General features: G+C 41.0%; 2 protein-coding genes across 5 annotated transcripts; one reads left to right on the top strand and one right to left on the bottom strand.

Moving 5' to 3' along the window:
• Positions 1–156: 156 nt before the first annotated feature.
• LOC142503477 (uncharacterized) lies at positions 157–11,921 on the bottom strand. The gene is made up of 5 exons (XM_075615718.1): positions 11,664–11,921; positions 6,044–6,199; positions 4,428–4,556; positions 4,174–4,311; positions 157–1,188 (listed from the first exon to the last, which is right to left on the bottom strand). Exons 1-5 carry the CDS (start codon positions 11,664–11,666, stop codon positions 1,099–1,101), a joined length of 516 nt encoding a protein of 171 aa, XP_075471833.1. The 5' UTR covers positions 11,667–11,921; the 3' UTR covers positions 157–1,098.
• Positions 11,914–26,050, top strand: BBS12 (Bardet-Biedl syndrome 12). Of its 4 annotated transcripts, none has more exons than XR_012804028.1 (3): positions 11,914–12,194; positions 17,732–17,879; positions 20,802–21,322. XR_012804028.1 is itself a non-coding variant. In XM_075615697.1 (3 exons), exon 3 carries the CDS (start codon positions 23,721–23,723, stop codon positions 25,797–25,799), a length of 2,079 nt encoding a protein of 692 aa, XP_075471812.1. In that variant the 5' UTR covers positions 11,917–12,194; positions 22,984–23,062; positions 23,718–23,720; the 3' UTR covers positions 25,800–26,050. The 4 variants fall into 4 exon arrangements, 3 of the variants coding, with proteins under 3 accessions (XP_075471812.1, XP_075471801.1, XP_075471791.1); XM_075615697.1 differs by lacking the exons at positions 17,732–17,879; positions 20,802–21,322 and adding exons at positions 22,984–23,062; positions 23,718–26,050 and having other exon boundaries at positions 11,917–12,194; XM_075615686.1 differs by lacking the exon at positions 20,802–21,322 and adding an exon at positions 23,718–26,050 and having other exon boundaries at positions 11,917–12,194.
• The last annotated feature ends 1,920 nt before the right edge of the window (positions 26,051–27,970 follow it).

Raw genomic sequence — 27,970 nt, 5'->3', positions numbered from 1 at the left:
AGCCAATCGCATATAACAAGCCCCTAAATGCTGCATTATATCACTTGTAGATGCCACAGAGAGCACATTAGTAGGCAGGCATTTGACCATTTATACATAAACACCCAAACAAGAACAGTGGTACATTCAAAGTACTCCAAAAAAGTTTCACACAAATTAAAAAATACCAATGTTTATTACAAAATAAGGTTTAAACCATGACCGTATTAAAATGCATCATATCAAAGTAGTCAGAGATTTCGGCAAGACAGGATAAATTTACATAAACCACTCATGTCAGAATATATAATGCATGGGCCAAATAACATGGCAATAAAGAGACTGGAAAATATAACCACGCTCTGTACAATGTAACAGAGCAACATACAAAGATATGAGATAATTCCAATGTAAGCACGATATTCAGTACCAGGCTCGCATAGCATAAAAATGCTACCGGAAGGTTAACGCAATCACCAGAAGTACAGAACACATATAATAGAGTGCGCCCAGAAACAATCTGTGTATCTTGCCTTTAAGTAAGGCCAAAAATCACATCAAGAAAATAGAATGAATAAATCCTGCAATTAACATGCCTGACATAATAAATGAATCACCAACAATATATAATGGCAACATAATGGGTATGTTATAGTGGACATTTACCCAATGTTCCAGTGCACTTTGGGTCCTTGGGTTGTGCCATATTTCTTGTTTGGTTGTCATGTACGGAGTATATAGAATAGACGCTATGGTTCCCAACTCCAGTCCTTAAGGACCGCCAACAGCCAAGGTTTTAAAGTATAACACCTGCTTGAGCACCGGTGATTCATGCAAAGTGATTCAGTCCTTGAGGACTGGAGTTAGGAACCACTGGACTAGAGAACAGAAAATGTGAAATATACTAATGTAGCAAATAGTACAGGTGCCCCACATTGAAACAGCCACATATGGTTCTGACTGTTTGTTGTATGGTCCTAATGTGCCAAAGTGTCAGGCATTTGTTTTGATGCAACCAAACAGTTAAATAAAAAAAAAAAAACAAGGATTTCCATATGGTTGTGTTTTTTTATAGAGCAACAATGTAATCAAAACAAGTGCTGAAGAGCAGATCCTTTATTAGTAAAGGCTGGTCTTCTGCATGATTCGAAGAAACTCTTGCTCATTAATCTCACCATCTCCATCCCGGTCAGCTTCATCAATCATTTCCTACAAAAAGTGGGGGGGGGGGGGGGAAGTCAACAACTGAGAAGGCAAAAAAAATGGAACTATAGCTACAAATCGTTCATACTTCTGTATGTAACATTTTGCCAGCACTATGCATGGGGTAGCCAACTCCAGTCCTCAAGGGCCATCAACAGGTTAGGTTTTCAAGATATCTCTGCTCCACCACAGGTGGCTCAATCAGTGGCTCTGTCGAAGCCCGATCTGTTGGTGGCCCTTGAGGACTGGAGTTGGCCATCACTGCCCCATGCCATTTGGGAACTCTGTGATTCACCAATAGGACGTCTCTTTCACCCTGCGTGAAGATGCACTCTGCTGTAGACATTTAAGACCGATTCTGGCACAGCGTGAGCCCCTCCATCAAAAATTAGTCCCCCGAAGGTTGTGCAGAACAAAACCTACATAATGGAACCAATTCAATATTCTTTATAGTCATAACCCAATTAGCGAATGATGCAATAACAACATTGCAGCAGGCTGAATAGGAGCCAGTGTGAGTAAAGTGCATGTGATAGTATTCGATTCAAAATAATGGTTTAATATACACAAGCAGTTAATGGTTATGTCTCTTTAATTCATCTAAAACAGCCAACATAAGCAATAAAAACAACCTTTTGTGTTGCCTGTGTTTTAGCGTTAGACTGCTGTCCACCCTGGGGCATTCTTACAATCCTGATATTAAATATTTATAGACGCCATATGCTCACGTCTACAAAGTAGGGATTGTGAATGTGTTTATTTCAGCTCCGGTGGTCCCCTGGGAACTCCGTAGGGGTTGCCAGTATGTAATTTAAAGGTCCTGGTCACACGGCCAATAGGAAGACACAAGGGATGACGTCACGGCTTCTTATTGGCCCGTGTAACATTTAAACCGCCATTTCGATATCCCCAACAAGCCCAGCCAGATGCTACCAGCCTCCCCTTCTGAGGTAAGTATCTCGGAAAGCAGGGGGCCCCAGAGCTGAAAATCAACACGATTCATCTCTGGAGGCTCCCTGCTTCAAATCTATATTTAAAAAAAAAAAAAAAAATTACCATGTCACTTGCATTGCTTCTTAAAATTACAAACCTTGACCTAAATTCTCTAAAAGTCGATGTATTTGCATGGACATTAAAAAAAATAAATAAATAAATTAAAAAAAAGGGATTGTAGGGCTAATTTTTAGAGTTGCTGCTGTATTCTCTAATATTTATTCATAAATTTGTTCCGCTATTCATCTTATTTTGAAATGGTCTGGTGGTAGAGATAACACTTTTCTACCATGGGGTAATGGGATGTCTTATTAATGCTTACGACAGAAAATTATTTAACCCCTTTGATACCGGAGGCAATGCAAGGAATTGTTTTCTGACACAAAAAGGTGTGAACATACAACATAAATAATCTAAAAAAAACACAAAATGCATAAACATCTATATTATCAAATATTAACCTTTAACTATCTTAAGTGGCCAGCTAGTCATTTTGGACCATGAATGGCAGGCGACTTGGACACACACACACACGTTATTAGCAGTAGTACGTTATCGCCAGATACCAGAGTTTAGTGAGTAGTCTGTGAAGAAGTAATTTGGCACGAACTACTCATTTACATATGGCGAAAAAATATTGCTATGGTAAGAAGCCCCTTATAGTGAATAGGTCGATAAAGAAGATTGGCATTAAACAGAGATAATTACATTTTTTTTATCTTATCAAGTCTGACACTTTTTGCCTGCCCTAGAGAGCCGTCTATGGGTAGCCGGGAAGTAACCGCTAAACTCTCAGTAAAGAAAGACAATTTTCAGTGGCACTTAATAAAGAAATAACATCTTAGAAGGTTTTTCTTTAGCTAACAGTTCAATTTCTAATGTCGGCTGTCTGACCTTGAGAAAGTCTCTTTAACATCCTACGTTCCCTGGAACATAATACACTGCACATTGCAGGAGATTGAAGACAAGTGTTTATGTAAAAAGGTAGTGGGGGGGAAACAAGTTTCAGACCCTTTTAATGGGGTCTTCATCAGGGTCCTGATGAAGCTCTGATGAAGGTCCCGTTGTAAGGGACCGAAACGTTGTTTTTTGCTACCTTTTCTTACTTCAATTACCTTCGATGTGCTCTCTTCATTTGCTCTGGAGCTTGCTTTGGGTAATGTATGACCATGTCTAGTATGAAGTGTGCACTTGCCTATACATGCCAAATCATAGCACTTGTGTGCCCACTGAGATAGATATATATCTATATATGTAATACAACTGTCTTATATTCGTGTCCCAAAGCACAGGGACCACTCATTCCCTTAGTGACAACGCTGTACTGTATTTGTATTGAGGCATACATCAATACGTGCTTCCATTAGTGCCCATTCTTAACACTCATATAGAGGTATATTTAATTAATTGCTCTAATTAGGTGTGGGACTGTGTTGCCATTAGATCAGGACGTCACAGAGAGTAAACTTATTCTGATCTGGCGCCGACAATATGCAAAGTACTGTAAATAGTATTTACTGGCACAATAAATCCTTGACTAAGAAAAATAAGGGGAAGAAGCTAAATATTTGTTATTGTCTTTGAAACTTAAAGTGTCGACCTTCCTTTTTAGTCACACTGCTTTAGTTTGATATTGCAATATATAAGCACTGGAAATCTAAAAGGGGGAGGAGGGAGGAGGGGGAAGGGCTCTTGCTACAGTCTATGAAGTGGTGCCAGGGGTAAAAGAGGTAAATGAGCAAACACACACTTGCCTGGGCAAGTGCATAGAGACCCTTATTATACCAGCACACACACAAGTGTGTGTTTGCTAATATATAAGCACCCCTCGTTCTGTGGGACTTTATAACTCAAAATAATGATAGCTTTTCAGAGATTACATTACCTGGTCATTATCCCAAGGAGCGGACATTTGTACGGTTTTCCCACATCACAGCAGTTACCAACATGTCGTTTGTTTTCCTACTATTATACAAGACATACAAGGCCGTCACATACCTGTAGCTCCTCATCCGTAAGGTTTTCTCCCAGTTCCTTGGCAACCCTTTTCAGATTTTTAAAGGATATCTTGCCGGTTCCATCGTCATCAAATAAGCGAAAGGCCTTCATGATTTCCTCTTTTGAATCTTTCTCGCTCTGACAAAAAAAAAAAAAAAATTAAAAGCTCAAGTGTTGTGAGTCTGACATAGCAGCAGAGTACTCAAAATCAAGGGCATGGTTATCAAAATGACAATACTACTGCATATTCTTACCATTTTCTGAGTCATAAGAGCCAAAAAGTCCTCAAAGTCAATGGTGCCAGAACCATCTTTGTCAATGTCTGCGATCATTTTTTTCATTTCCTCCTTTTTTGGCTCAAAACCCAAAGCGCGCATGGCCACCTACGAAAGATCACAGATCATGTACTTTTAGAAATCAAAAATACTTTTAAATAATTGGAGAGACTTCACAAACTTAACATATTATGTTTGCTGGAGAAATGTTCAGCTCCGTTCAAATGAATGAGATTACACTCTTCCCCAGATGCCAGGTTCCTAGCACATTGAATACGGACCCTAACTGGGGAAAAATAAATACTGGAAATCTCTGGACATCCCTGCTACAGAGTTACACTTATGTGTAGTTTATGTAGAGATCACCTCATCCTTTTATCCCTGCTAGTGATGAGACCATGTTTACTAAATAGAGAACCATTAGTATGGGACAACAGCAACTCATGTCCACGTGAAATCCCGATGAGTCCTGACAACTACTTCCCACAATGACCCGATTCTAAACATGACTTTGTGGCTAAATCACTCTATACCCCAGGAAGGAGCACGTTCGTGGTAACAGAACTGTATTTGATCTAAAACCCACTTGTTTGGATCCAGGGCTAGATTCTTGTGAGATCAGGCAAGGTACTTTATCTGTGACACCCAAAATAAATGAAAAACACCTTAGCATAATTACTCCTTGCACTTACAAAAAAATAAAATAAAAAAAATGGATTTCCAGCGCAGTGTAGAATAAAAGCAAAACAAATAAACATGATATTGTTACCATTATTAGCACATCTCCAAAAATGAAGGTTTATGGTAGTATTAATTCTCTGCACAAAATGATCTTGAATGATCTTTATGCAGAAAGAATGTTAAACACAAGCCAAGTACTCAGAAGCTTGTCAGTACTTGTAGAAAGCAATTTATAATGTACATCATGGTAATGTGTACTCTGAATTAGAACTATGACATGGAATTGTATAAATGTGTATTTATTGCAAGTGGGTACACAAATGGATAGCAACAAAAATGTGTTGCAAAGGTCTTTCAGGTTCTTTTTTAGCACTTTGAAGCAAAGCACACTTTTTATTGACATAAATGCTTGCTAAGGATGTTACCACCAAATTAAAATACATTTAGTATTGTACTAAAACATACTATTTACTGTATTTATCAAAATATATAAGCAAAACAAAATCCCACATATTGAGCACCAACAGGATTAAATGGTAATCAAAAGCCAGCGTCAGAATATTAAAGAGTTTTGTCATTCCATACTCCTACAAATGGCAAAATAATGGTTTTGGTTTGTTAAATAGAGACTTTCTCCCCGCAAAAGTTGGCTTTCAAAGAAGGGAAGGCATTACAAATACTGACAGGCCTTGGGTATGTACATGGTCAGCAGTACAATTATTATTATTTCTCACTTCAAAAAGGAAATAAGTAGCTGGTTGCAAAGTTACACAAGTTTAACCGCAGTGTTGCTTTATAACCGATGGGATGGATAGATGGGAGGGAAAGACACTTTCAAATATTCTTAGACTAAGTTGAAACTTGATGGTAAACTAATGAAAGTATAGACCTCTACTATAAATTTACAAACTTACCTTTAGTTCTTTAACATCAATAGTGCCAGATCCATCGGTGTCAAATAAATCAAATGCTTCACGGATCTCCTGTTTTTGTTCCTCCGTTAGTTCAGGCTTCGCTCCAATTTTCTTACGCTGGGAAACACTCATCCCCGGTCTTCTCAGGACAGATGCCTGAAAAAAAAAGCCCAAAATGTAATTGCACCATTTTAACATACAGTACTAGTATTGTTTTTGAATAAAGCTCAGAGTATTTCTTGTAATGGAATATTACTTTTCTGCAGGCAGCAGTGGCTGTTTACAGCCATCATAATATTACAACACGGTTATTCCACCGGTGTTACGAAAGTAGAATAAATATCCATAGACAAATGAGTGTGTATAAGTAAAACATCCTTGTCTATTTCAACAGAAAAATTACCATGATCAGGGCTAGATTCACGACGCTCCGTTAGGCTACTAAACATGATGTTAAATCATATAAAATGTGTTAAATGTATTTAATGTTAAATAATAAAAACTTGCAGATTTTCCTGGTATATTAGGTGTGTTCACATGTATCTCACCACGTAGACCTATTAGGATGTATACAAATTGGTCTCTCCGATCTCTCTATGTTATATTATTCGAAGATAACACAAAATGTTGTAGCAACGTGATGCCAGCCCTATGCTGAAGAGTTCAATCGCAGCCGGTTTTGCATACAAGTGCCGACGCGAAGAAGGAGTTAACTAAGGGAAAACAGCAGATGTTCCTGTTTTAGGTAAATGTCATGTTATTTGCCCCGATTTAACAGAGCTCAGTGAATTTAGGCCTCAGTGTTGCACTAGCAAAGTAGCACCGCCAACTTACCTTTTTGACACAGGTATCACAGTAAATACAGTGCTACATTTTCAAAACCTATTTGCACCCTTCATGGAATCTAGTCCAGAGAGAGCAACACATTTATACAGCAGAAAAACTCTTCCCTAGCAAAATACAGACACATGAATTATTCACATCCTTAAAAATAGTCCACATTACATTGTAATAGAAATATGGGTAGTAGAGTGGTTTGATTTTGCTGTACAAGTTACAATACAACCTTTTCCACAGTTTCTTCTGAGGGATTTGGAAACTCCCTCGTACAGACTCTGGCAGCAGGACTAGGGCCTCCATCTTCCAGGATTCCTATCAAAGACTTGACTGTTTCACCAATGTATCTGTATGTAATCTGCCATTGAGGTAACTCTCAATGTATTACTTCCTGGTAAAATGTTTTATAAATAAATAATCTGATAACATTGATATAGTATTCTCTATTATAGGGCATTGGCGCTTCTTTCTTTTCTTACAATACTGAATAGTCAATAAACAATGCTTTATTTTACTACAAATCATTTGTCTGGAAATAAAACGTTGGTACGGATTTTTTATTTAAAAAATATTTTGAGAGTCTGTTCCAAAGGGGACAGACACTACAACAGGGGGACGATTGCCCAATTTTATCAGACACTATTGAAGCAAAATGAAGGCCAAACAAGCAAAAACATATCGGACTGGGAACGCGATATTGGGAACCCCGAAGAAGAGGACTGGGAAGAAATATAAGAAAGGATAGCCAGGACTTCTCGGTGCTCAACAATCAGGGAAACAAATCTGAAAGTCCTACACAGATGGTACTATATCCCCAGCGCGCCTCCACTCTTTTTTCCCACTAACTTCCCCTATGTGTTGGCGTAACTGCGGCCAAATAGGTACATTTAAGCACATATGGTGGTCCTGCCCTAAGATAATCCTTTTTTGGGGGAGAATCAGGCGGCTAATAGAAGGGGTAACAGGCCTGGACCTACCGTGGAACATAGAAACAGTGCTCCTACTAAAACCTAACGAGGGCCTAGAGAGAAAAATAGACTACTTGATAACACAGATCCTATCAGCAGCCAAAACACTGGAAGCAGAACAACCCCCCCCCCCGTCTATCACTGAGGTATTACACAAGATAAACTATATAATGACAATGGAGAGACTCACAAGCCTGATCCATGACCGGCACCACACCTTCCTGACAACACTGGATCCGGTGGAGATATACATTTGGAAGAATCCAATAGGATCGACGAAATAAGAAAACTATTAATGGGTAAACCGACTTAGCTCAGATTAAGGATCTTTCAAGTGCAATTGTATGTACGCTTCCTGCGAGGAGCGCATGATAGATGTCACCCTACTACCCCTTCCCCCCACACCCTTTTATTTTCTGTACCCACTCCCCACCCCTCCCCCCTCTCTTGTTTTCCCTTTTGTTTTCAGTTGGGAAAAACAATAAAAAATACAAGTTATAAAAAAATAAAATACTAATTCTGAAAGAAAACATCGTCCAAAGACCTAACCATGGTTTTCTGGTTTTGACCTTTTACAAAGTAGAATAGAGCAATGCATAACTTTGTTTCAAACAAACACAAACACACACACACACACAAAAACACACACAAAGTTGGGAACTTGTTAATTGTTGATCAGGAACTGCCTAATGTGCTCTGCTTTTTTTTTTTTAACGATTTTCCCAAATGAATTGGACTTTCCATGTAAACATCTGTGATGTGTTAGACTAGAGGTTTGCTGGATGATGACAAAGACAATGTAACTGCACCTAATCTGGGCATTTGACGCCTCTAGGAGTTTAATGTTAGTATAATTTTTTAAGTCTAATGTGTAAAAAAAAATGATTTCATTAATCCCTAGCTTCTGGGGTTACCTCAGAGTGCACTGGGCTCTGGGGAGAGATTCATTTTAACCTCCCGGACACTTAATATTTCAAATGCTTATATTTCCTGAACGAAGCATCAGATTTGTAAAATTAAGCTTTGGAAAGGGCAAGAAGAGATCTCTCAAATCAGGTTACTTTTCTCCTCCTCTGCCTTTGTGTGATATCCACAGCAGTCACAGAGAGGAATATGGGAGTCAAAGGGCACCTACTATAATCAGATTACTACATTTTGCATTTTCCCCCTGTTGTCTGTCAAACATCTGTCAAATCAAGTCAAAACAGTTAGTACAAAACATCTCACAATCGGCCTGCATCAGATAGGGGGGAAAAATAAATAAAAATATAAATAAAGGATTCTTCCATGCGATGCAGTTGCATGGAAAAGGGGGGCGGGAGGAAGAGGTGTTGTGTCACATTTTTCAGAGAACACTCATTCATTGTTCTAACTGACGTGTTATAGCGATTTGGAGGGGGAAACTGTCTGTTCTGAAGAAGCCAAAATGGTGGTTCTGAAAACAGCCCCATCTAAAATAATTTAGTGGTTTTTAACAAGTTTTTATAAAGAATAATTTGATTAAATTGACAAGACATTTTATATCTTTGTATGTATGCAATATGAAACACACCATTATTTTTAATTACAGTACAGTACTGGGTTTTTCCTCCCAGAAAAGGAGGCGCTCTCGTCTGGGACCAAAGTGAACAAATTAGATTGACATGTTAAAACTTAGGTGATTTGGCACCATTGTAAGAAAGTATTTTAAATACAATCTTAACTTTCAATATTGCCATGGTAACCAGAGGCTTTAATTAATGCTGACAATTTATTTTTGAGAGAGGACTGTGTCTACCAACTAGTTTTTTTCTTTTGTGTAAAATATTTCTGATGCCAACTTGCTGCACATTAAGGATGCGATAGGAATGGATTTTATTAGACCCAAATGTAAATACTAACATTTCACTGGAACTAAACCAATACAAGTTGTACTTTAAGAGTAATTGAATCTTTCTAAGGAAGTCAAGTAAATTAATAAAATGTTTGGAGGGAGAACTGGAAGAATAATCTATTTAGCCAACACTCAGTGATAAAAAGTCACAATTGGCTATTACTAACATCTCTGGCTCACTACTTCTCCATACACAACACAGTGGCACTTACCTCTTGGCCAGAAATTGCCATCCACAGCACTTACACCAGGGATCTTCAACTGGCAGCCGCGGGTCAAAAGTTACACATGAAATGCCTTAATGTGGCCCACTCTCTGCTCCTGCTAATTTCATGCCCATTGCTTAAGTAGCAGAGTGCAATTTCTCACATGGAAACGCTCATGAAATTTATGGAAATGTATAGAACAAATGTTCTAAATGCTGAAACATAATTTGTAAGTCTGTCAAGGCATCAAAATTACAATTAGTTTGTGACCCTTCTACTCCTAATTTTTTTTCTGATCTGGCCCCATTGGAAAACAAGTTGAAGAGCTCGGATTTATACCATCCCCTTACTCCAAACTCTGCAAATCTCCCAACATGCCACTTAGATTATAAACTCTGCCAGGCAGAGATTTCTATTCTTACAATGTTAGATTGCATTTACTGTCATTCTTCGGATTCCATTGTTTCATTGGAGAAGTGCTGGGTATGTTTTTGGCATTATAGATATTAAAATCTACATATTGAAATGTGATGATTTTCTACCTGTGAGTGCTGATTATATGGGTACTATTTTTTTCCAAGTTATCTCTACATATTTGTATCCATTTAGCCCCAGTACCAAGAATAAGTAAATATTTTGAGTTGGGTTCATGTTCTTTTTTTACCACCAGCATCAATTATTTGTTGTTAAAGCTGCAATTCAGGCAATATCCTGCATGTGTGTTTTTTTTTAATAAATCAGTTCTGTAGTAAGAAAAAATACTTTTAGCATTTTCTGTTTAAAAAAAAACAAGTTTGAAAGACCAATTTTCTTGTATTCTATTTTTAAAAGCATGCTTGTTGCTATAGCAACCATTTACATTCCCCAATTTTAAAGATGTCGCCAAGCTTTGCCGATCAATACACAGAGAACGAATTGACCGGCAGCTATGCAGTTCTTTATGTAAGTAGAGATTGCCCACATGAAACTATTGAAGTAAAAAAATAAATAAAAAAAAGAGAGTGAACTGCAGCTTTAATCTATAATTGTTCTTGCCTGCTATATAGAACTACCTTCACTGCCACAGGAATAATAGCTGTTTTGGCCAGCCAATGTATACACAGTGTGTGTAAAGGAACTGCTTTTGATGTCCTTCTGGTGGACATCTAACGCCACCACAAACCACTTACCCGTCCACCTGGAAACTTACCTTGCTCTTCTTTATATAACCACGGTGCTCACAGCATCAACATAGCATCTTTTGTAAAGAATTGTATCTAATAGGACAACTGTTTGCAGTTCAAAGCTCTAGTGCAGTCCTTAAGGAAACTGCATCCCTTTTAATAGTCCTACAAAGTTAACTATAGTACAGTACAGATTTGGGGACATCCAAAGGTTTCTTCGAACATGTTGGTTTAAGCACACCTACACCTGTCCCATTGCTTAAAGGGATTCTGTGCTCCTTCAGCCATACACCGTTCACATGAGTAACATCTACGAGATCTACAACTGGAGTCAGTGGGGACAACTATTTTCGTAGATGGGTCATTCATTATACTGATATTTTAGTGGACAATCCGATAAACCCCTATGACAGCATGTGCTGCTATATGTAACAAGGTGAATTTGACAGCAATGGCAATCCCGATGACAACGTGAGTGAGCCGAGATGCACGCAGACGCACTGCTTAATGGAAACCATTGCAATGAGCAATCGAGGGCCGGGCGGTCAGTTCTCACCCCGCGGTAAAGCTTACCATTTCCTTGGGAGTCCTGCGATAAGCGGAGTCCTGCGATAAGCACAGTGATCCTGATCTCCCCCTCTTCGTTCTGAGTGCAGGAGCCGTTGGTTACTAGGTTACAGCACTACAAACCATTAACACACTGCTGCCCCGGGGGGGGGAATACACGGCCTCTTTCCTCTGCCCCCGCCTTGCAGGCCGCGGCGATGCATGTCCTTCTCCCCCCAATCCCTCGTGCTTATGTCTTGGATGAGCCCGCCCAGAACCGTGGAACCCTCCCACACTCTGCAACAATGGACTCGCTGACTGCGCGCCATTCTAAAACCGAACGTTGGCACAACCGACGCTATTAAAGGACGTTTCCCTATTAAAGGACGTTTCCCTAGCAACGGCCACGCCCCTCCTGGAGTCCCCGCCCCCCAGGCTTGACGTGCTGTGACTCGCGCCGTGTTTCCTCTGTGTAGTTACTTCATAGATTTGGAGGAAGCCGGGGCCTGGCGGGGAAGGACACTGAAGCCGCCAGCAGCACCAGGAGCAGGGGGAGAGGTCAGTAAGTGACTGACAGGATGTTTCAGTGGCAGGTTGAAGACATGGGTTCATATTACTGTTCAGAGGTAGACGCCCCTGGTGGGTGTATATGTGTATCCATGATTAATTGGTTTACCTACTTTGTTTAATGACATTTTATATCATCACTAATTATGTTATATAATATATATTAAAGGAACAAGAAGCAAAAGGTGACACACTGAGTGCTCATTTGCATGTCATTACCCAGAATCCCTGGCTGCAGTAGAAGCATTGCATGCTAAAACCCAGATTATGGTGCCGGCGTCACGGCGTGCACCCGGCAAGCACTCTGCTTTATTATCTTATGGGACCTACCCCCTGTGCCAGTGCGCCTACAGGCGGACAGGTGCGTTGACGCGGGTGCGTTTTGAAAATACAACAAATTTTTGTATTTTCAGGCGGTTGCCGCGTGACGTCAGCGCACGTGAGTTGGTTCAGCCAATGAGAGCAAACCAGCTCCGTCACGCGTCTACGATCTCCTGCAGCCAAGTTCACAAATCACTTGGGCAGCAGGCGTGCGCTCGTTCTCACGCGGCCTCACGCTCGTTCTCACGCGGCCGCGCAGGGACAATAATCCCCGCCTTTTAGATAATAGGGAAAGGCTCACGTGGTATTTTTATTTTATACATCAAGCCTGCTCTACTTAGTGATGGAGTGCCTAAAAATAGGATGTAATCCTCAAGTAGTATGCCATCACTCAGATTTTCCAGGTCTTTAGCTCATCAGATCAATGTCAGAAGGATATAAATGTAAAGAAGCAACACAAATAGCGAGTGTAAAGCTGCACTTATATTGCTGGCGACTGGGACGTCACGCAGTGCCGTAGCAAGTACATGCAGTCCGCGTGTGCCCATAGTGAGTGTGACCGCGACGGAGAGGTCGCCGTTAGTCAAAGGTAGTGGTGGCAACCCTTGAGACTGGCAAAGAGATTTTGAGATTTTGTGAGTGCAATTGACACTTGTCTTTTTTTATATTACACATTTTGGACATATTAAACTAGATATTTATGTCACTTCTTTACATATATATCTTCTGACATTCATCTGAGATAGACCTGGAAAGTCTGGGAGACGCCATACTAGGGGATTATATCCTATTTGCTATTTATAAGTATTCCATCACTCCATCACTTCTGGAGTAGCGCAGAATAAGGGATTTTAGTCTTTGCCTGCTGCCTTATTTTCATTTGAGAGGGAACGTTTAGTATAGGTAAATATTTTAAATCTCATAAATTGTTTAGGTTATTGGTGTATATTGACAATCTAAGCACCTGCAGTATCTCTATTTCTCTCTCTCTCTCATGGGGAGGCTTTCATCCAGGTGTCGATTAACTCCTGGATGAAGGTCACAATGATATAGAGGGAGATGGGGATATATATAATTTTTATTTTTTGTTGTAGAGGTATCCGTGTTAGCCGAGCTTAATAATCAAAAACAAATACTCAGTACTGTTCTGTGGCTAACGAAATGCTTTTATTTGTGCGAGCTTTTGAGATACACTGATCTCTTCTTCGGGCGATGTTACAATGGATAATACAAGAAAAGTTTTACTTTAAAACAGCCTGGAATGTTATCTGTGGCTGAAACCTATCCCTCCCCCCTGTGCAGTATGCGATTTATGACTTTAGATGTTAAATGGTCCCTGAATGTTCGCCGACAGGACTGTCTCTTGTTCCGCGTGTGATGCTGTGGTGAAGCAGGTTAATTCTCTTGTTTAGCCCCTGTCCCGTCTCACCGATGTATTAGCATCCCCCTGGGCATTTCATGCACACGACATTGCTGGAGGAACAGGTGAACCTTCCTCTGATTTTGTACTCCCAGGTTCCTGTGTGGTATTTGTATTGTGCCCGCTGTGTGGAGCATTGCGCAGGTTTTGCATCTTGCGTCCTGGCATGGTCTTGTCCCGCATTCAGTTGAATTTTTGAATACTTTACTCCTCACCAGCATTTCTTTGAGATTGAGGTTGTCTGTATGAAAATAAGGGTGTTTCAGGGAAGAACTATTGCAGTCTTGTATCTTCCAGGAGAATGGGTTGTAGTTCCCTGGCGATCTTGCGTAGGGCTTCTAGGTTTAGGTTATATGTGACCACCAAAGGTACCCTGTCAATTGTCTCTTTCTATATTCAAGGAGATCACTTTTTGGTTTTCTGGTGACTTTGTGGATTTGCTGTTATACAATTCTGTGGTTGTATCCACGGTGTATGAAATCCTGTCTCAAGGTTGTAATCCGCTGGCCTCTGTCTGCTGTGTTGGAGCATATCTGGTTGTTTCGTATGGCTTGACTGTAGATGGGTGCATGCTTAGTGTGTGTGTGGGGTGGATGCTGTTGTCCCTCAAATAGCTGGCGCTTGTCTGTAGATTTGCATTTATATAGAGGTCTGTAGTTGATTGTTCTTTATAGTAATGGTGGTGTCTAGGAAATGTACTTAGTCTGGGGAATGGGTGAGTTTGAGGTTGATGGTTGGGTGGAACATATTGAAGTTCTCATGGAACTGTATGAGGTCCTGTTCACCAGAGGTACAAATCAGGTGACTGTCATCGATGTACCAATGGTATGTTAGGGGTTTCAAGTGACAGGTGGAAAGAAAGTCACTTTCTAGTTTTGCGAAAAAAAGGAAAAAACCTGGCGCCAAAAGTTCAATGGAAAGTCCTGTACTCCTCAGGGGATCCGCACACTTGCTTGACAGGCCATGTATTGGAAAAAACACAAACAAACACAAATCATAGTGCAACACTGTAGGGTTAAAACAGTTTTACACTACACACCACATATAACAGTGAGACTCCTAGTGACAATTAAAATACTATTTATTAAAAAGAACTATGCCATAAAATGGTAAGGACTAATGTAAAAACCGCTGGTCATCCAGGATGGAAAAATTGGAGCCCTACTTACAAACAGCAGGACATAAACACGCGATGTTATATAGAGTCCTCTTGGCGCAGATGGCTACCTGAGGAAGTGGAGTAACGTCCACGAAACACGTAGGGCAGGTGACAGTCACTTTGTGTTTGGTACTGGACTTATATGTGACATTTGGTTTGGAGCCTTTTTACATTTATCAGCTTTTGGCATTCAGCACGCACGAACTGTCCCTTTAAGGGCACGGGCACACTCGCGCGCGGGCACGCAGAGACAGTCTGTGAAACCGGAGGAGGGAGTGAGGAGAACGGCCACACGTGGTGTAGAGCTGTGAGCCCCACGAGCGGGCCTCCGTCACCGGCACTGTTCCTGGCAATTCCTGAAGGGAGGTTTTGCATGTGAGTCGCGGCGGAGCAGGATAACAACTCTGCAAAGAACCATCTGCGCCAAGAGGACTCTATATAACATCCCGTGTTTATGTCCTGCTGTTTGTAAGTAGGGCTCCAATTTTTCCATCCTGGATGACCAGCGGTTTTTACATTAGTCCTTACCATTTTATGGCATAGTTCTTTTTAATAAATAGTATTTTAATTGTCACTAGGAGTTATATGTGGTGTGTAGTGTAGAACTGTTTTAACCCTACAGTGTTGCACTATGATTTGTGTTTTTGTGTTTTTTCCAATACATGGCCTGTCAAGCAAGTGTGCGGATCCCCTGAGGAGTACAGGACTTTCCATTGAACTTTTGGCGCCAGGTTTTTTTCCTTTTTTCCACGTATTTTCTGTTAGTACTGGCAGTGTTACCAGGCAGCCTATTTTTATTTGTAACTTGTCACATTGGTGTTCTAAACTTTAGCGGTTTATCACTTTTTTTCTTTTTCTAGTTTTGCGCAGAACAGATTGACATACTGTGTTGCCATCCGAGTGCTCATAGCAGTCCCGGTTGTCTGGAGGTATGTGTCATTTCCAAATGTGAAGTAGTTATGGGTCAGAATAAATTCGATGCATTTAGTCATTGTCTCTGTGAGTGGATCCTGCTGTCCCAGACAATATCTTCAGGCTGAAATCCCATCTTCGTGGGGGATGTTTGTGTAAAGTGATTCTACATCCATGGTTGCTAGTAGTGTTCCTGTTGGGAGGAGGCCAATGGTATTAAGTTTGTTTAGCAGGTCGGTGGTGTCCTGGATATAGCAGCTGGGTGTGTTCCTGACAAGTGGTTTTAGAATGCCTTTTACCCAGCCAGAAATGTTCTCAGTCAGTGTGCCAGATCCAGAGATAATAGGGCGCCCAGGGTTACACTCTTTGTGAATTTTAGGGAGCATGTAGAACATACCAGGTCCTGGGTTAGCGTGGTATCAGGTCCAGAATTTGTTCTCTTGTGTGAATCGGGAGTGTTTTAATGATCATATTGAGTTCTCTCATGTATTTTTTTTGTTGGATCCTCCTGCAGTTTGGTGTAATACTTTGCATCAGAGAGTTGTCTGTGCGCTTCCTGCAGGTAGTCTGTGGTGTTCATTATGACCACTGCTCCTCCCTTGTCCGCAGGTTTGATTGTTATGTTGTGGTTGGCCTTTAGAGATTCTATGGCTCTCCTCTCGATCGGTGCCAGATTATACGTTTGTTCCCTTTCTTTGTCCAGGATGATGGATTTGGCTCTTTGTGTATAAAACTTTCGATGTACCGGTCCAGTTTGGGGTTGCGCCCAGTCTGTGGGATCCACTTGGACTTTTGCCTCTTCCTGCTCATGTGCAGCAGCCCTCCTTCTGCAATGTTGGCACACTCTTGGCCGTGTCTGTCTTGGAACAACTCCTTAAGACACAGTCTTCTGAAGAACTCTTTCAGGTCACTGCACAGCTCAATCTTGTCCATGGGTTTGGTAGGTCAGAATGTGAGTTCCTTCGATAATACCGAGGATTCTGCTTGATTTGGTGTGTAGTCTGGGATGTTAACGGTGCAGTCCTGCTGTTGGTGATTTGCCCCTGATTTGTATTGTTTGTGATTGTGATGGCTGTTGCGGGGGAGTGAGGACAAGAACACTGAGGGTACACAGTCTGTCGGCACAGTATTTTTGCAGGCCTCATTCTGCTGCAGGTTCCCTTTAGGAGTGGTTGTGGTACTGCGGGCACTTTTCAAGGTAGGATTTCAACTCCTGCAGTTTCAGGGGAACAGAAGGCTGAACACCCCCAACAGGAATGTCAGCCTTCAAAGCTTAAGAAGGCTGTTTCAAAATCTAAATATTGTGCTGAATGCGATGTGATATGGTCTGACACTTACCCTAAAGAATGGTGGAACAATTTTATTAAGAAGTTGGCGGACAAAGAGAGTCCTGCACTTGGATAGCTTCATTGACTAATTAAAGACCTGCTTCAGTCTTTTGAAAATATGGAGTCCATGGGAATTTTAAATTGTCAGATCTCAGATCCCAATGGATCTAGAAAATGAGGTCATATTGGTAAAGTGGGCTTGGAAGCCAGTCCTGAATCCGGTGCTCCAAAAACCATACGGTTTAGGTGATAAATATTTGAACGGTAAACTTTTTATATCTGTCAATATGTCAGCGGAAGTCATTCATTTAAGTCCACTTGTTTATCCAGAATGATTTGCCGTCTAGACGTGGAACCGTGAAGGTCTGTATATATTGTGGTTATGTAGGAATCCTGCTCGCGAAGGCGGAAGACAGTCGCAGGCGCCCCGCATGAACTGACTACCTGCGCCGTCAAACCACCCCTGTGCAGCCTAGGATATACACATAAATGATGTAAGAATCAACTGTCCTGGATATAAGCACAATAACGTTGAAGTAAGTCACAATGACACCGCTCACGGTCCGCTGTGACGACTCCCATTAGACGGGCTCCCAGGCAAGGACATGCAGCAAAGAGAAATCCAAGTAGGAACTTTATTAAAGGGATACATCGTAAGAAATGTCCTGGTCTGGCAGTTCGTATTTGGCTTTCTCTATCCTGGAATATCTGATCTCACACACGCATTTTTTTCTGGAATTGGGAGAATGTTCTTAGTCCAAAGTAGGGAGTGTTCAAGAAGAGTCTGAGTCCTTTCAATTTGATTTTTTTTTTCCCCCGACAAATTGATCAAATATTAGAGCAACCTTGCATATCGAAGATACCAAGGAAGAATTGAAAATATTGGGCCTGGCATTCCTGAGCCTTGGGAAGTCGAACTGCTCTTTTCCTGTGCATTAGTCGGTTAGGAATATCATCAAAGTAGAATGGGCGTCTCTTGATAGAAGGGTGACAATGACCAGGAAATTTCTTATGCTGTACCCCTTTTAATGAAGAAGATTTTAGAGGATAGTCTCCACCAAATGTGGATGCTGTGATGGCACATTAGAACAGGGGAGCGCAAACTTGTGCTGCTGCTGCGCCCCCCTGTCTTGCCTCCTCTGGTGCTCGCCCCCTCCATCTTGATGCGGCCTCATGTCACGTGACCCGCAGCGTCATTTGACGCCTCGTTGCCATGTAGACAAGTCCTGAAGCCGGCAGAGTCAGGTAAATTGCGGTTGCAGAGGCCTCACGCGATGCCCCGGCATTTAATTTAAATGCCTTGGGGAAGAGCGCGGGGCCCCTGCAACCGCCTAACCCCCCCCCCCCAGAAAAATCTCACACCCTCCCTGTGGAGCGCCCCCCCCCCACTTTGCACACCCCTGCATTAGAAGATGGTCTATTGGGTCCTTAAATGATTATCCATCGTATGGAAGGGGTTCTGCGCAAACAATGCTCCATTTTAAGCCAGCTACTGCAATGGACTGTGTATCCAAAACTGTAAGGGCCTGGGTTTCTAATTTAGAAGAAAGGATTGAGTCGGGTATCTCAACAGAAGCTGCTGCGATGCGATACATAGATATCATCCAGATGTTAGCAAGATTAGAGGCTCATTCCGCAGCAGCAAGGAGGGTGTTGTGTGTGAAGCCATGGGCCAAAGACACCTTCTCTAAAAACAGGCTGAAGTCTTTAACTTGTGGCGGCTCTTACCTTTTTAGTGAAGCCCCGGATTACACCATAAGCAAGATTTCAGGGACGGAAAGGTTATTGTCTTCTTTGACAATAATGGCAATTTTTCTAGACTATTGGGTCCATACAACAACGGATTCCGGGTCCGTCAAATAATTGACCAAAGATATACACTGGAATTTCTTAACATGACAAAACATCACTTCAAGGAATCATGACTTCCATGAAGCAGAGCGAGGCCAACTACCATAATGAAAGCTATTTGATGATTTAATGGCCAATGCTGCCATTCAGCCAGTACCTCTCCAGTGCTTCTATTTAATCCTATTATTCATACCCAATGGCTCCGAGCAGGACTAAATTTTAAAGGGTTAAATTGCTACTTGAACATTCAACTTTTCAATGGAGAATCATTGAGGCCTGTTATAGCAGCCATAGAAAAGAGAGATTGTTTGGCTTTACTTGATCTAAGGGACACTGACTTTGACATCCCCATAAGGGAAACTCATCACAGGTTTCGTAGATCAAGACTGCAATTTTTCCGCTCTGCCATCTAGACTTGCCACAGCACCCAGAACGTTTACAAATGTCCTGTCCATTTTGGCAGCATCTCAGAGGCAAGAAGGAATTTTCATGCTGTGCCTGAACAATTGGCTGATAAAAGCCCCTCAAGAACAAATGGCCAGAGTCCAGTTCTAGATCGACTGCAAGAGATTGGAAGAGTATGGTTGGATAATCAATCTGGAGAGCAGCTTGCTCCCCCAGCACAAAACTTCAGTTCTTAGGGTTCTTTTGGACACCCAAAGGGGAGTGTAGTGTCCCTTCCTCAAGTCAAGATTGGCAAAATTATAAGGGAAGTTTGAGCATATAGGGATTGCAGAAGTCCATAGAAAACAATTTATATATCTGATTGGCCTCCAGAACAAAGTAGCAGACATTGTTCCATGGTCTGCTTTCTTGTTTTTTTTTTATCTGTGCCAGCTACAGTGGAATTTTCCTGTCATTCTGAGGGCTCGAGATTCTCAATCCAAAATACAAGATTCTGCTGTTGCAAACTGGAAAGCAGTCTACTGTGGTGGGGCAGGTAGAAGAACCTTCAGAAGGGCAGATGATCCCTCCAACATTGAATATCCTCTCTACTGGCTCATGGCTCTCCAGATGGTGAGCCCGTTGCGGTCACACAGCAGCTCAGGGTCATTTGTATAGCAAAGAAAATGTTTTGCCCATCAACATCCTACAATTATGAGCAGTAAACTTTGCGATTCTAGGATCAAAAAAGATGCAAGAAGGATTTCCTTTAAGGATCCTGTCGGATAACATCACAGCTGTGATCTATATCAAGAGACGGAGGAACGTGGAATGCACAGACCCCCATAGAAGTTTCAAAGCTCCTGAGAAGGGTAGAATTTAAGATTTTAGGCAGTGCCCCACAGTGCAGTGAAGGTAGGGACCTGCTGCTCTACCTCCTCCCCCCAACCCCCTTGTCAATAGCCCTGTTAAGCATTACCGCTTAGAGCTTTTAATCTTCGCCCGGTGCAAAGTGTTTCAATCAGTGGTTCTGGCTGCCCAGAAGGGTCCTCCCACACTGTTACTGATCACTCGGGGACATCCCAACTGTTTGATCTGCCTGCCGTAGAGTATGCTGAAGAGGAAAAAAGGGGCATTTTACCTGCCGATGTTTCTTCATCTCCTCTATAATAGCATACTTCCCACCCTTGTCCTTTATGTGCTGTCTGTCTTTTCTTCTTTAGTAGCTTTCACAAGAAATAGAGACCACGCCTCCTTTTATACATGGCAAGGATTCTTGTCCTACCCGAGCTATGAAGCTGTTATCCCAGCTGTTTGGGCTGCCATAGAGGACTTGAAAAAAACTAAATAGTAAATGTCCCCTTTTTTTTTCTTTTCTTAGGGCTATTAAGAAGCTTTTAGACTTGGTGTCCTTTATCTGAATGCCGCCTTAACAACCATTCTAAAATGCTGTCCCCTAGATAGCTAGGTGGGCAGGAAACTACATTTTTGGGGCCCCACCAATATAAAAACAAAATACTGTATACAAAACTGCTGCGCTCATCCCAGATTAGCTTGTGAAATGTTATATTTTGAATTGAAGTCTTAATAAAAGTTGCATCTTTTGATCCCCAAAAAATGTAAGCCTGCTAACCCTGTTAAGGGAAACTCCATTTAAGCCATGTACAGTACCTACAATAAATGCATAATGTGTCCTATTGATTTGTGAACTAAACATTGTGACCGTGCCTAGAGGATTAAATCAATGAAGCATTTGTTACCTGTTCAGTACAATTAAAACTAGCAAAAAAAGTAAAATAAAATTCCCTTAGCATTATGAAAGAAAAATTGTAAGTGCACAAGTTCCTTACAGAAAAGTAATACTATACACTGTATATACGGTATATTTCTCTTGTTCATGTCAGTCACATACTGCGCACCTTCGGTAGACCGCAAGAATGTGGCTGCATCAGGCAAATGTCTTGCAATTTAAATGTATATTGAGGTTACACCAACTTTCTCAAGATCAGTGCCAATGTTTGACCCCCACATATGGACAATAATTGGGGTCTTCATCAGGACAATGATAATATAACGAGCCTATTATGTGTAATTTAAATTACTAATTTAAATTGGAAGAGTACGGCATGATGCATTGACCGTCCCATCTAATAACCTGGGATTTACAGGAACATCCCTGCACATGAGTTTCTGAATGTCTCTCTGCTATATCATCCTGGATGGCCCTCCGCCGCCTTAAACTCAACATGGCTAAAACAGAGCTCCTCATACTTCCTCCAAAAACTGGCCCTACTACTTCCTTCCACATTACTGTTGGAACTACGATCATTCACCCAGTAGCCCAAGCACGCTGCCTAGGGGTCACACTCGACGACTCTCTCACATTCGCCCCTCACATTCAAAACATTTCTAAAACCTGTCGCTTTTTCCTCCGCAATATTACAAAGATACGCCCTTTCCTCTGTTGCTCGACTGCTAAAACTCTGACTCAGGCCCTCATTCTCTCCCGTCTTGATTACTGTAACCTCCTGCTATCCGGCCTTCCTGCCTCTCACCTGTCTCCTCTAGAATCTATCCTAAACACTGCTGCCAGAATCACTCTACTCTTTCCTAGATTTGTCTCAGCATCTCCCCTCATGAAATCCCTCTCCTGGCTTCCGATCAAATCCCGCATCTCACACTCCATTCTTCTCCTCTCTTTTTAAAGCTTTACACTCTTCTGCCCCTCCTTACATCTCAGCCCTAATTTCTCGTTATGCACCATCCAGACTCTTGCATTCTTCTCAAGGATGTCTTCTTTCGGTAGAGCCCTCTCCCGCCTTAAACCCTTTTCACTGACTGCCCCACACCTCTGGAATGCCCTTCCCCTCAGTACCCGACTAGCACCCTCTCTATCCACCTGTAAGACCCACCTTAAGACACACTTGCTTAAGAAGCATATGAATAGCACTGTGGATATTCTGAACACATGATACATAAAGCTTGGCCCCCTGCAGACGCACTTACCAGAACTCCCTCCTACTGTCTCTGTATGTTCTCCCTACCTACCAATTAGACTGTAAGCTCCTCGGGGCAGTGACTCCTCTTCCTTAATGTTACTTTTATGTCTAAAGCAGTTATTCCCATGATCTGTTATTTATATTATCTGTTATTTATTTGATTACCACATGTATTACTACTGTGAAGCGCTATGTACATTAATGGCGCTATATAAATAAAGACATACAATACATGAGATGGTACGGTAAGAGTTCTATCATGATTATATTAAACTTGACAGGTAGCCATCCAGAAATTTTCAACCCTCTCTCACAACTATACCAATCATGGACATTGCTAGAGCAGATATTTTTAAAGGAGCAATCAAAGCCGTTTTTTAAATTTCTTTTCATTTTTGTTACACAGGATTGAATCAGGGGTCACTGGAGCTGAACCCCATTAATTTAATCTCTGGGGACCCCCTGCTTCCAGAGGTACCTCCATAGTAGGTGCCGATAACTACTAGGGTTCACATTATGGCTGATTTTCAAAGCTCCCATGGTCTGCGTGCCAATAGGAAGCCGTGACATCACCCGCTGCGGTTTCTTATTGGCCCCTGTGATGCAGAAGCTTTAAACTGTAGAGTTGCCAACACCCCCTTCGGGCATATGAATCCCCAATAGCAGGGGGTACCCGGAGCTGAAATTAACGGGGTTCAGCTCCAGAGACCCCCTACTTCAATCCTGTATAAATAATGGGGGGGAGAGGGGAGCGGAGAAACTGCATGGATTTCTCCTTTAAAATAATTTGGCATGTATATTCTGCCCCATATAGCCACATAACTTAACAGAAACTGATCATTTGGTCCATAATTTGCATCAGAACCACAAATAACTAATCGGTGTCTTAATCGCCCTTGAAATGTATATATTTTTATTTATTTTGCTTTCTGTTTGTTTCTTTAGTTAAAGAATATTGTCAATCACTCCTCAAAAATCCTCTGTAGTTTATTGATACACATTTTAATTGTTTTTATGCATTAGTGATTAGTTTATTTAACTCCTTTTTAATCTTGTATAAGTAGTTTCCTAAACCGGGTTATAAACCATATTGAATTAATTGTGACCCATTAAATGCATTTCTTTTCTATTTAAACATAGATAATGTTGGCAAACCATGCCATTACTGCCATAAAAGGAAGCGGCCACACAGGACTGGAGCAGCTGTCCACCTTGGCGACATCAGTAAAGACTTTCCTGGGACCTGTGAAATCATGCAAGTTTATTTTCGACCCAAGCACCAATGAAAGTACTTTGACTTGCTCTTCGTTTCGACTTCTGGAGAGTTTAGATTTAACTAGCGCAATCGGACAACTTCTTAATGAAACAGTTCAAGCACATCATAAGAGCTATAAAACTGGAAGTACCACTCTGTTTTTCCTTGTTGGGGCATGGAGTAACGCTGTACTAGAATGCCTTCGTCAAGGGGTCCCTGTTTCATTAATAGTTTCAATAATGTTGGAGGGACTAAACTCATGCATTGAGCAAGTCCAGTCTTTGCAGGTACCTCTCCATGATGTATTTGAAGCCAAAGATTGTACAAATAAAAGGACTGCGGGCAGGAATTTCATACACTCTACAAATCCACTCAATAGTGACGTCATTCCATCACAACATGAAAACGATTGTGTGTCTCAATGTGATGCTGTTGGTAGGACTGCTTGTGAATGCCCCAAGTCTTTTCTTAAACTGAGGGAATACAAATCTCCTCTTCATCAAGCTGGTGGTGAACACTTCAAGGTTCAGAACCATCGAAGAAATGTGCTATCTCACAGTAGGCACTTTTCCGTTGCTGAGAGAAGTTGTTTTCAGAGTCATTCCAAAGGGTCCACAGCAGTTACATGTTGTTATAGTCACAGCTTGGGAGATTTGGCAAAGGCTTTGAGCCATGGGAATCAGCAAGTTATGAATCTGGCGCAAAGTGCTGTTAACCACCTCTGTGAAAATGCTGAAGAAACATCTGTTACCATTAACAAGTTCCATGCTACTCAACTTGATACTTGCTGTTTACCAGGTCTGTCTGAAGAGTATTCTAATGCCTCATTCGGATATACAATTTTTGTATCACCTGAGATTGCCACCATCTCCAACTACCTACAGGGCAAACCTCTACAGGTCATTCTTGTGGATGGTGACTTGACTGAAAGATATCGCCATTTGGGCTTTAACAACTCTGCCAACATTAAAACCATGTCTGATATTGCCAGCAGTGTGGAAAATAAATCAGAAGATATTTGGGCAAGTAGTGCATGTATGAAAATTATCCAAGCCCACATTGACTTGATCTTAGTAAGAGGTGATGTCTGTCCAATACTCCTGACACAGTGCATTCACAGAAATATTCTCATTATTACTCATGTAAAGCAGAACGTTCTACAGGCTTTTAGTGAGGCCACAGGAGCAGAGCCTGTGACATATTTAACACAGATCAGTCAGGACTGTGTAGGAACTGGCGCCTATGTAAACATGTACACCAAAGGGAACTCAGTAATAGAAGTAGACCAAAGAATTGCTATTACTATTAAAGCAAACAAAATGAATCTGCTAACTGTTATGCTTACCAGTAGTGTAACCTCAAAGATGCAGATCATGGAGGACCAGTTTTGGACTTGTGTATATAGACTACATCATGCTCTACGTGACCAAAATGTGTTTCTTGGAGGCGGAGCCGTTGAACTTTTATGCCTTAGTCACCTTCGGAAACTTGAAGATGCAGTAAAGCATGATATATCAAATGATGTAGGATCGTTTCCCTGCATGTCATCGTGGCTGGCTAAAAGTGCTGTCCATTATAAAGCGTCTGTTTTTAGGTGTCTTGCTAAGGGCTGGTATAAATATCTCTCTGTTCTTCTCTGTAATATAGATGAACGTTCTTCGGAGTTGGATGCCATGACATTCATACAGAACGAACTCCAAAACATTAGTGATTTCTCCTCTCCCTCAGCATACATACTTGAGGAGTACTCTAAAAAAGTTATTTTCATCAATGCTTTAAGTTTCCCTATAGCACACGGGACTATACCAGTGTATGACAATGTAATTCCAAAGCTGGAGGCGTGGCGCAGAGCATTACATTTAGTTCTTTTAGTGCTTCAGACAGATGCTGAGATTGTTACAGGCTCGGAAGCACAAAAGCAGATATTAAAGTCAGACATCGCGAAAGGTGAATATTTACTTTTATAGGGGTTTTTTGTATGTTAATTTTTCCATTCAGCTCTGTAATCTTCTGTTAGATGATACCAAGATTATTTCTAATTTAAATATTTGGAGAGAAAATTCCTCATTGTGAAGCACAATAGACAGCAGAGAGTCAGTATAAACTTTAGTTTATGGAACAAAAAAGGGGGAAATCGGAAACCACTGCAAGAAAACTGTAATATAACATTGGTTGTTTAAACTTGGCATGTACAAAAAGCTTTTTTAATAAATTGAATATAATAACATTGGCCTCTGTGTGTTTTGTTGATCACACCACACTATAGAATTCCTGTACATTACCTTTCCATGAATGCATGAACTGTTCTTTAAACATTACATACTAGCTAGATACTGGTCTTTACATAGGAGAGGGTGGTTTAAGTTATTTGTAGACTGCTGCTTCAGCATATCTTGTGGCCTCAATAATAGACTATATTGAGAAGGCATCAAGGTTTGCATTTTGTGGTCAGCAGTTGTGATTCTTGTCACGCAATTATGTTTTCAGGTCTCCATTAGAGAAGTAGAAAAGTGTACATAGTTGGTAGTGTTTACAAATATGTAGTAATTATATTTAGCTTTTTTTTTATTGATGCAATAAGATCTCAAGCCTGATGCATAACTTCCAAAAACTGATGTTTTTGGTGCTAATTCATCCATTGCTTTGAGCTATACAGAATACTTAGATTTTTGCTATTGCTGATTGTTGCATGACAAAATACTAAGAGACCTTGCATATAATTATCTTGTTTTGTGTAAATACAAACACTTATCTCTTTCATCCAATGCTGCATGAAAGCCTGCAATTCACATATAATTAACCACTTTCTATCTCCTTAATCTATTTAATTTACTTCACTACTTCCATAATTCAATACTGTGTTTGTATAGCCCCAGCCAGTGTACACATCACTTTTAGGGCTAAATACACCGAGCTCTGTTAAATCTGGTTAATGTCCGTTAGTGTTCCTCAGTGTGACGGTTATCCACAAAACTGCAAAAACAAAGGCCATTAGTGATCTCATTAGCATAGGTTTAATGCCATGTGAAGTTAGCAATGTCTTGCATTAGCTCCAAATAACATGGCATTAATCTTGTTTTACCCAAAGGCAGCGTTACTACCATCAAGCCCCAGAATAGGTGTTTAATTAAAGTAAAAAAAAAAAAAGAGAAGACAGGAGAGGCAAAGAACCTGGTAAATAATATAAGTATGATTTAACCAACTGTGGTCTTACACTTATCCAGACTCTATAAACGACCTATTTCTGGGTCTGGATGCGAGTAACGCATCATTAAATCCCTGCGTTAATTATAACGGACCTTTGTGGATATGCGTTGTTAGAGGGAACACATCTTTTTTTTCATATCATTAGCACTAATGTCCTTTATAGTAAACCAAGGGCTTGTTACAGCTGAAAACAGCACTTAGCTTCGAAGATCCATGTTAGAACATAATAATGTCTTGTTAAGTCATTTTATTTATAAAATGTTTTACCACGAAGTAATACATTGAGTTACCTCTCATTTTCAAGTATGTCCTGGGCACAGAGTTATGATAACAATACATGGTTACATTAAGTGAACAGAGGTTATACATTATATTTAAAGACATTTCATGGACAGTTGGAGATAATATATGCTTATGGGCGTATTTAACAGTTAGACAAGATTAAAATGTGAGACAGCTGAAGCCTTGAAATTACTTATACTGGAGGCATCTATGAGAGTCTCTGGTAGGTTGTTCCAGCCATGGGATGCACGGTAAGAGAAGGAGCGTTGATTCCTTGTTGAACCTTGGGACTGCGAACAGTATTTTGGAGTCAGATCTCAGGGGATAATGCGTTGGTGCGTTTCCTACCCCTCCATTGCCAAGCTGATTGTGCAATAAAAGATATTTTTACTTCGTTTGGAGTTGCCCTGTCTATTTTTTGCTCTTTGGATGCTGAGGCTGGGCTGAGGCTGTGCTGAGGCTGTGCTCCTTCTCCTTCTACACCTCAGGGGATAAGTGCTGCGTGTGGTAGGGGTGTTCAGATAGCAGGGTAGCTTCCTCAAAAAGTATTTGAAGGCAACACAGGAAAATGAACTTTGCGCCACGACTCAAAGGATAGCCATTCAATTCTCATAATTACATTGTAGGGCAAAGCGGCATATTGAGTTGT

This window comes from Ascaphus truei, chromosome 1 (assembly GCF_040206685.1).
Source record: "Ascaphus truei isolate aAscTru1 chromosome 1, aAscTru1.hap1, whole genome shotgun sequence".
Taxonomy (NCBI): Eukaryota; Metazoa; Chordata; class Amphibia; order Anura; family Ascaphidae; genus Ascaphus; species Ascaphus truei.
This window is presented reverse-complemented; position numbering and strand designations above follow the sequence as displayed.

Bases quoted from the DNA above. Each gene is read 5' to 3' on its own strand.
- LOC142503477 (XM_075615718.1), bottom strand. The intron at 4,312-4,427 runs GTAAGAATATGC...TTTTTTTGTCAG, and splicing joins CTCTTATGACTCAGAAAATG to AGCGAGAAAGATTCAAAAGA. The intron at 1,189-4,173 runs GTATGTGACGGC...CACTTTTTGTAG, and splicing joins TTACGGATGAGGAGCTACAG to GAAATGATTGATGAAGCTGA.
- BBS12 (XM_075615676.1), top strand. From the start codon at position 23,721: ATGTTGGCAAACCATGCCATTACTGCCATAAAAGGAAGCGGCCACACA.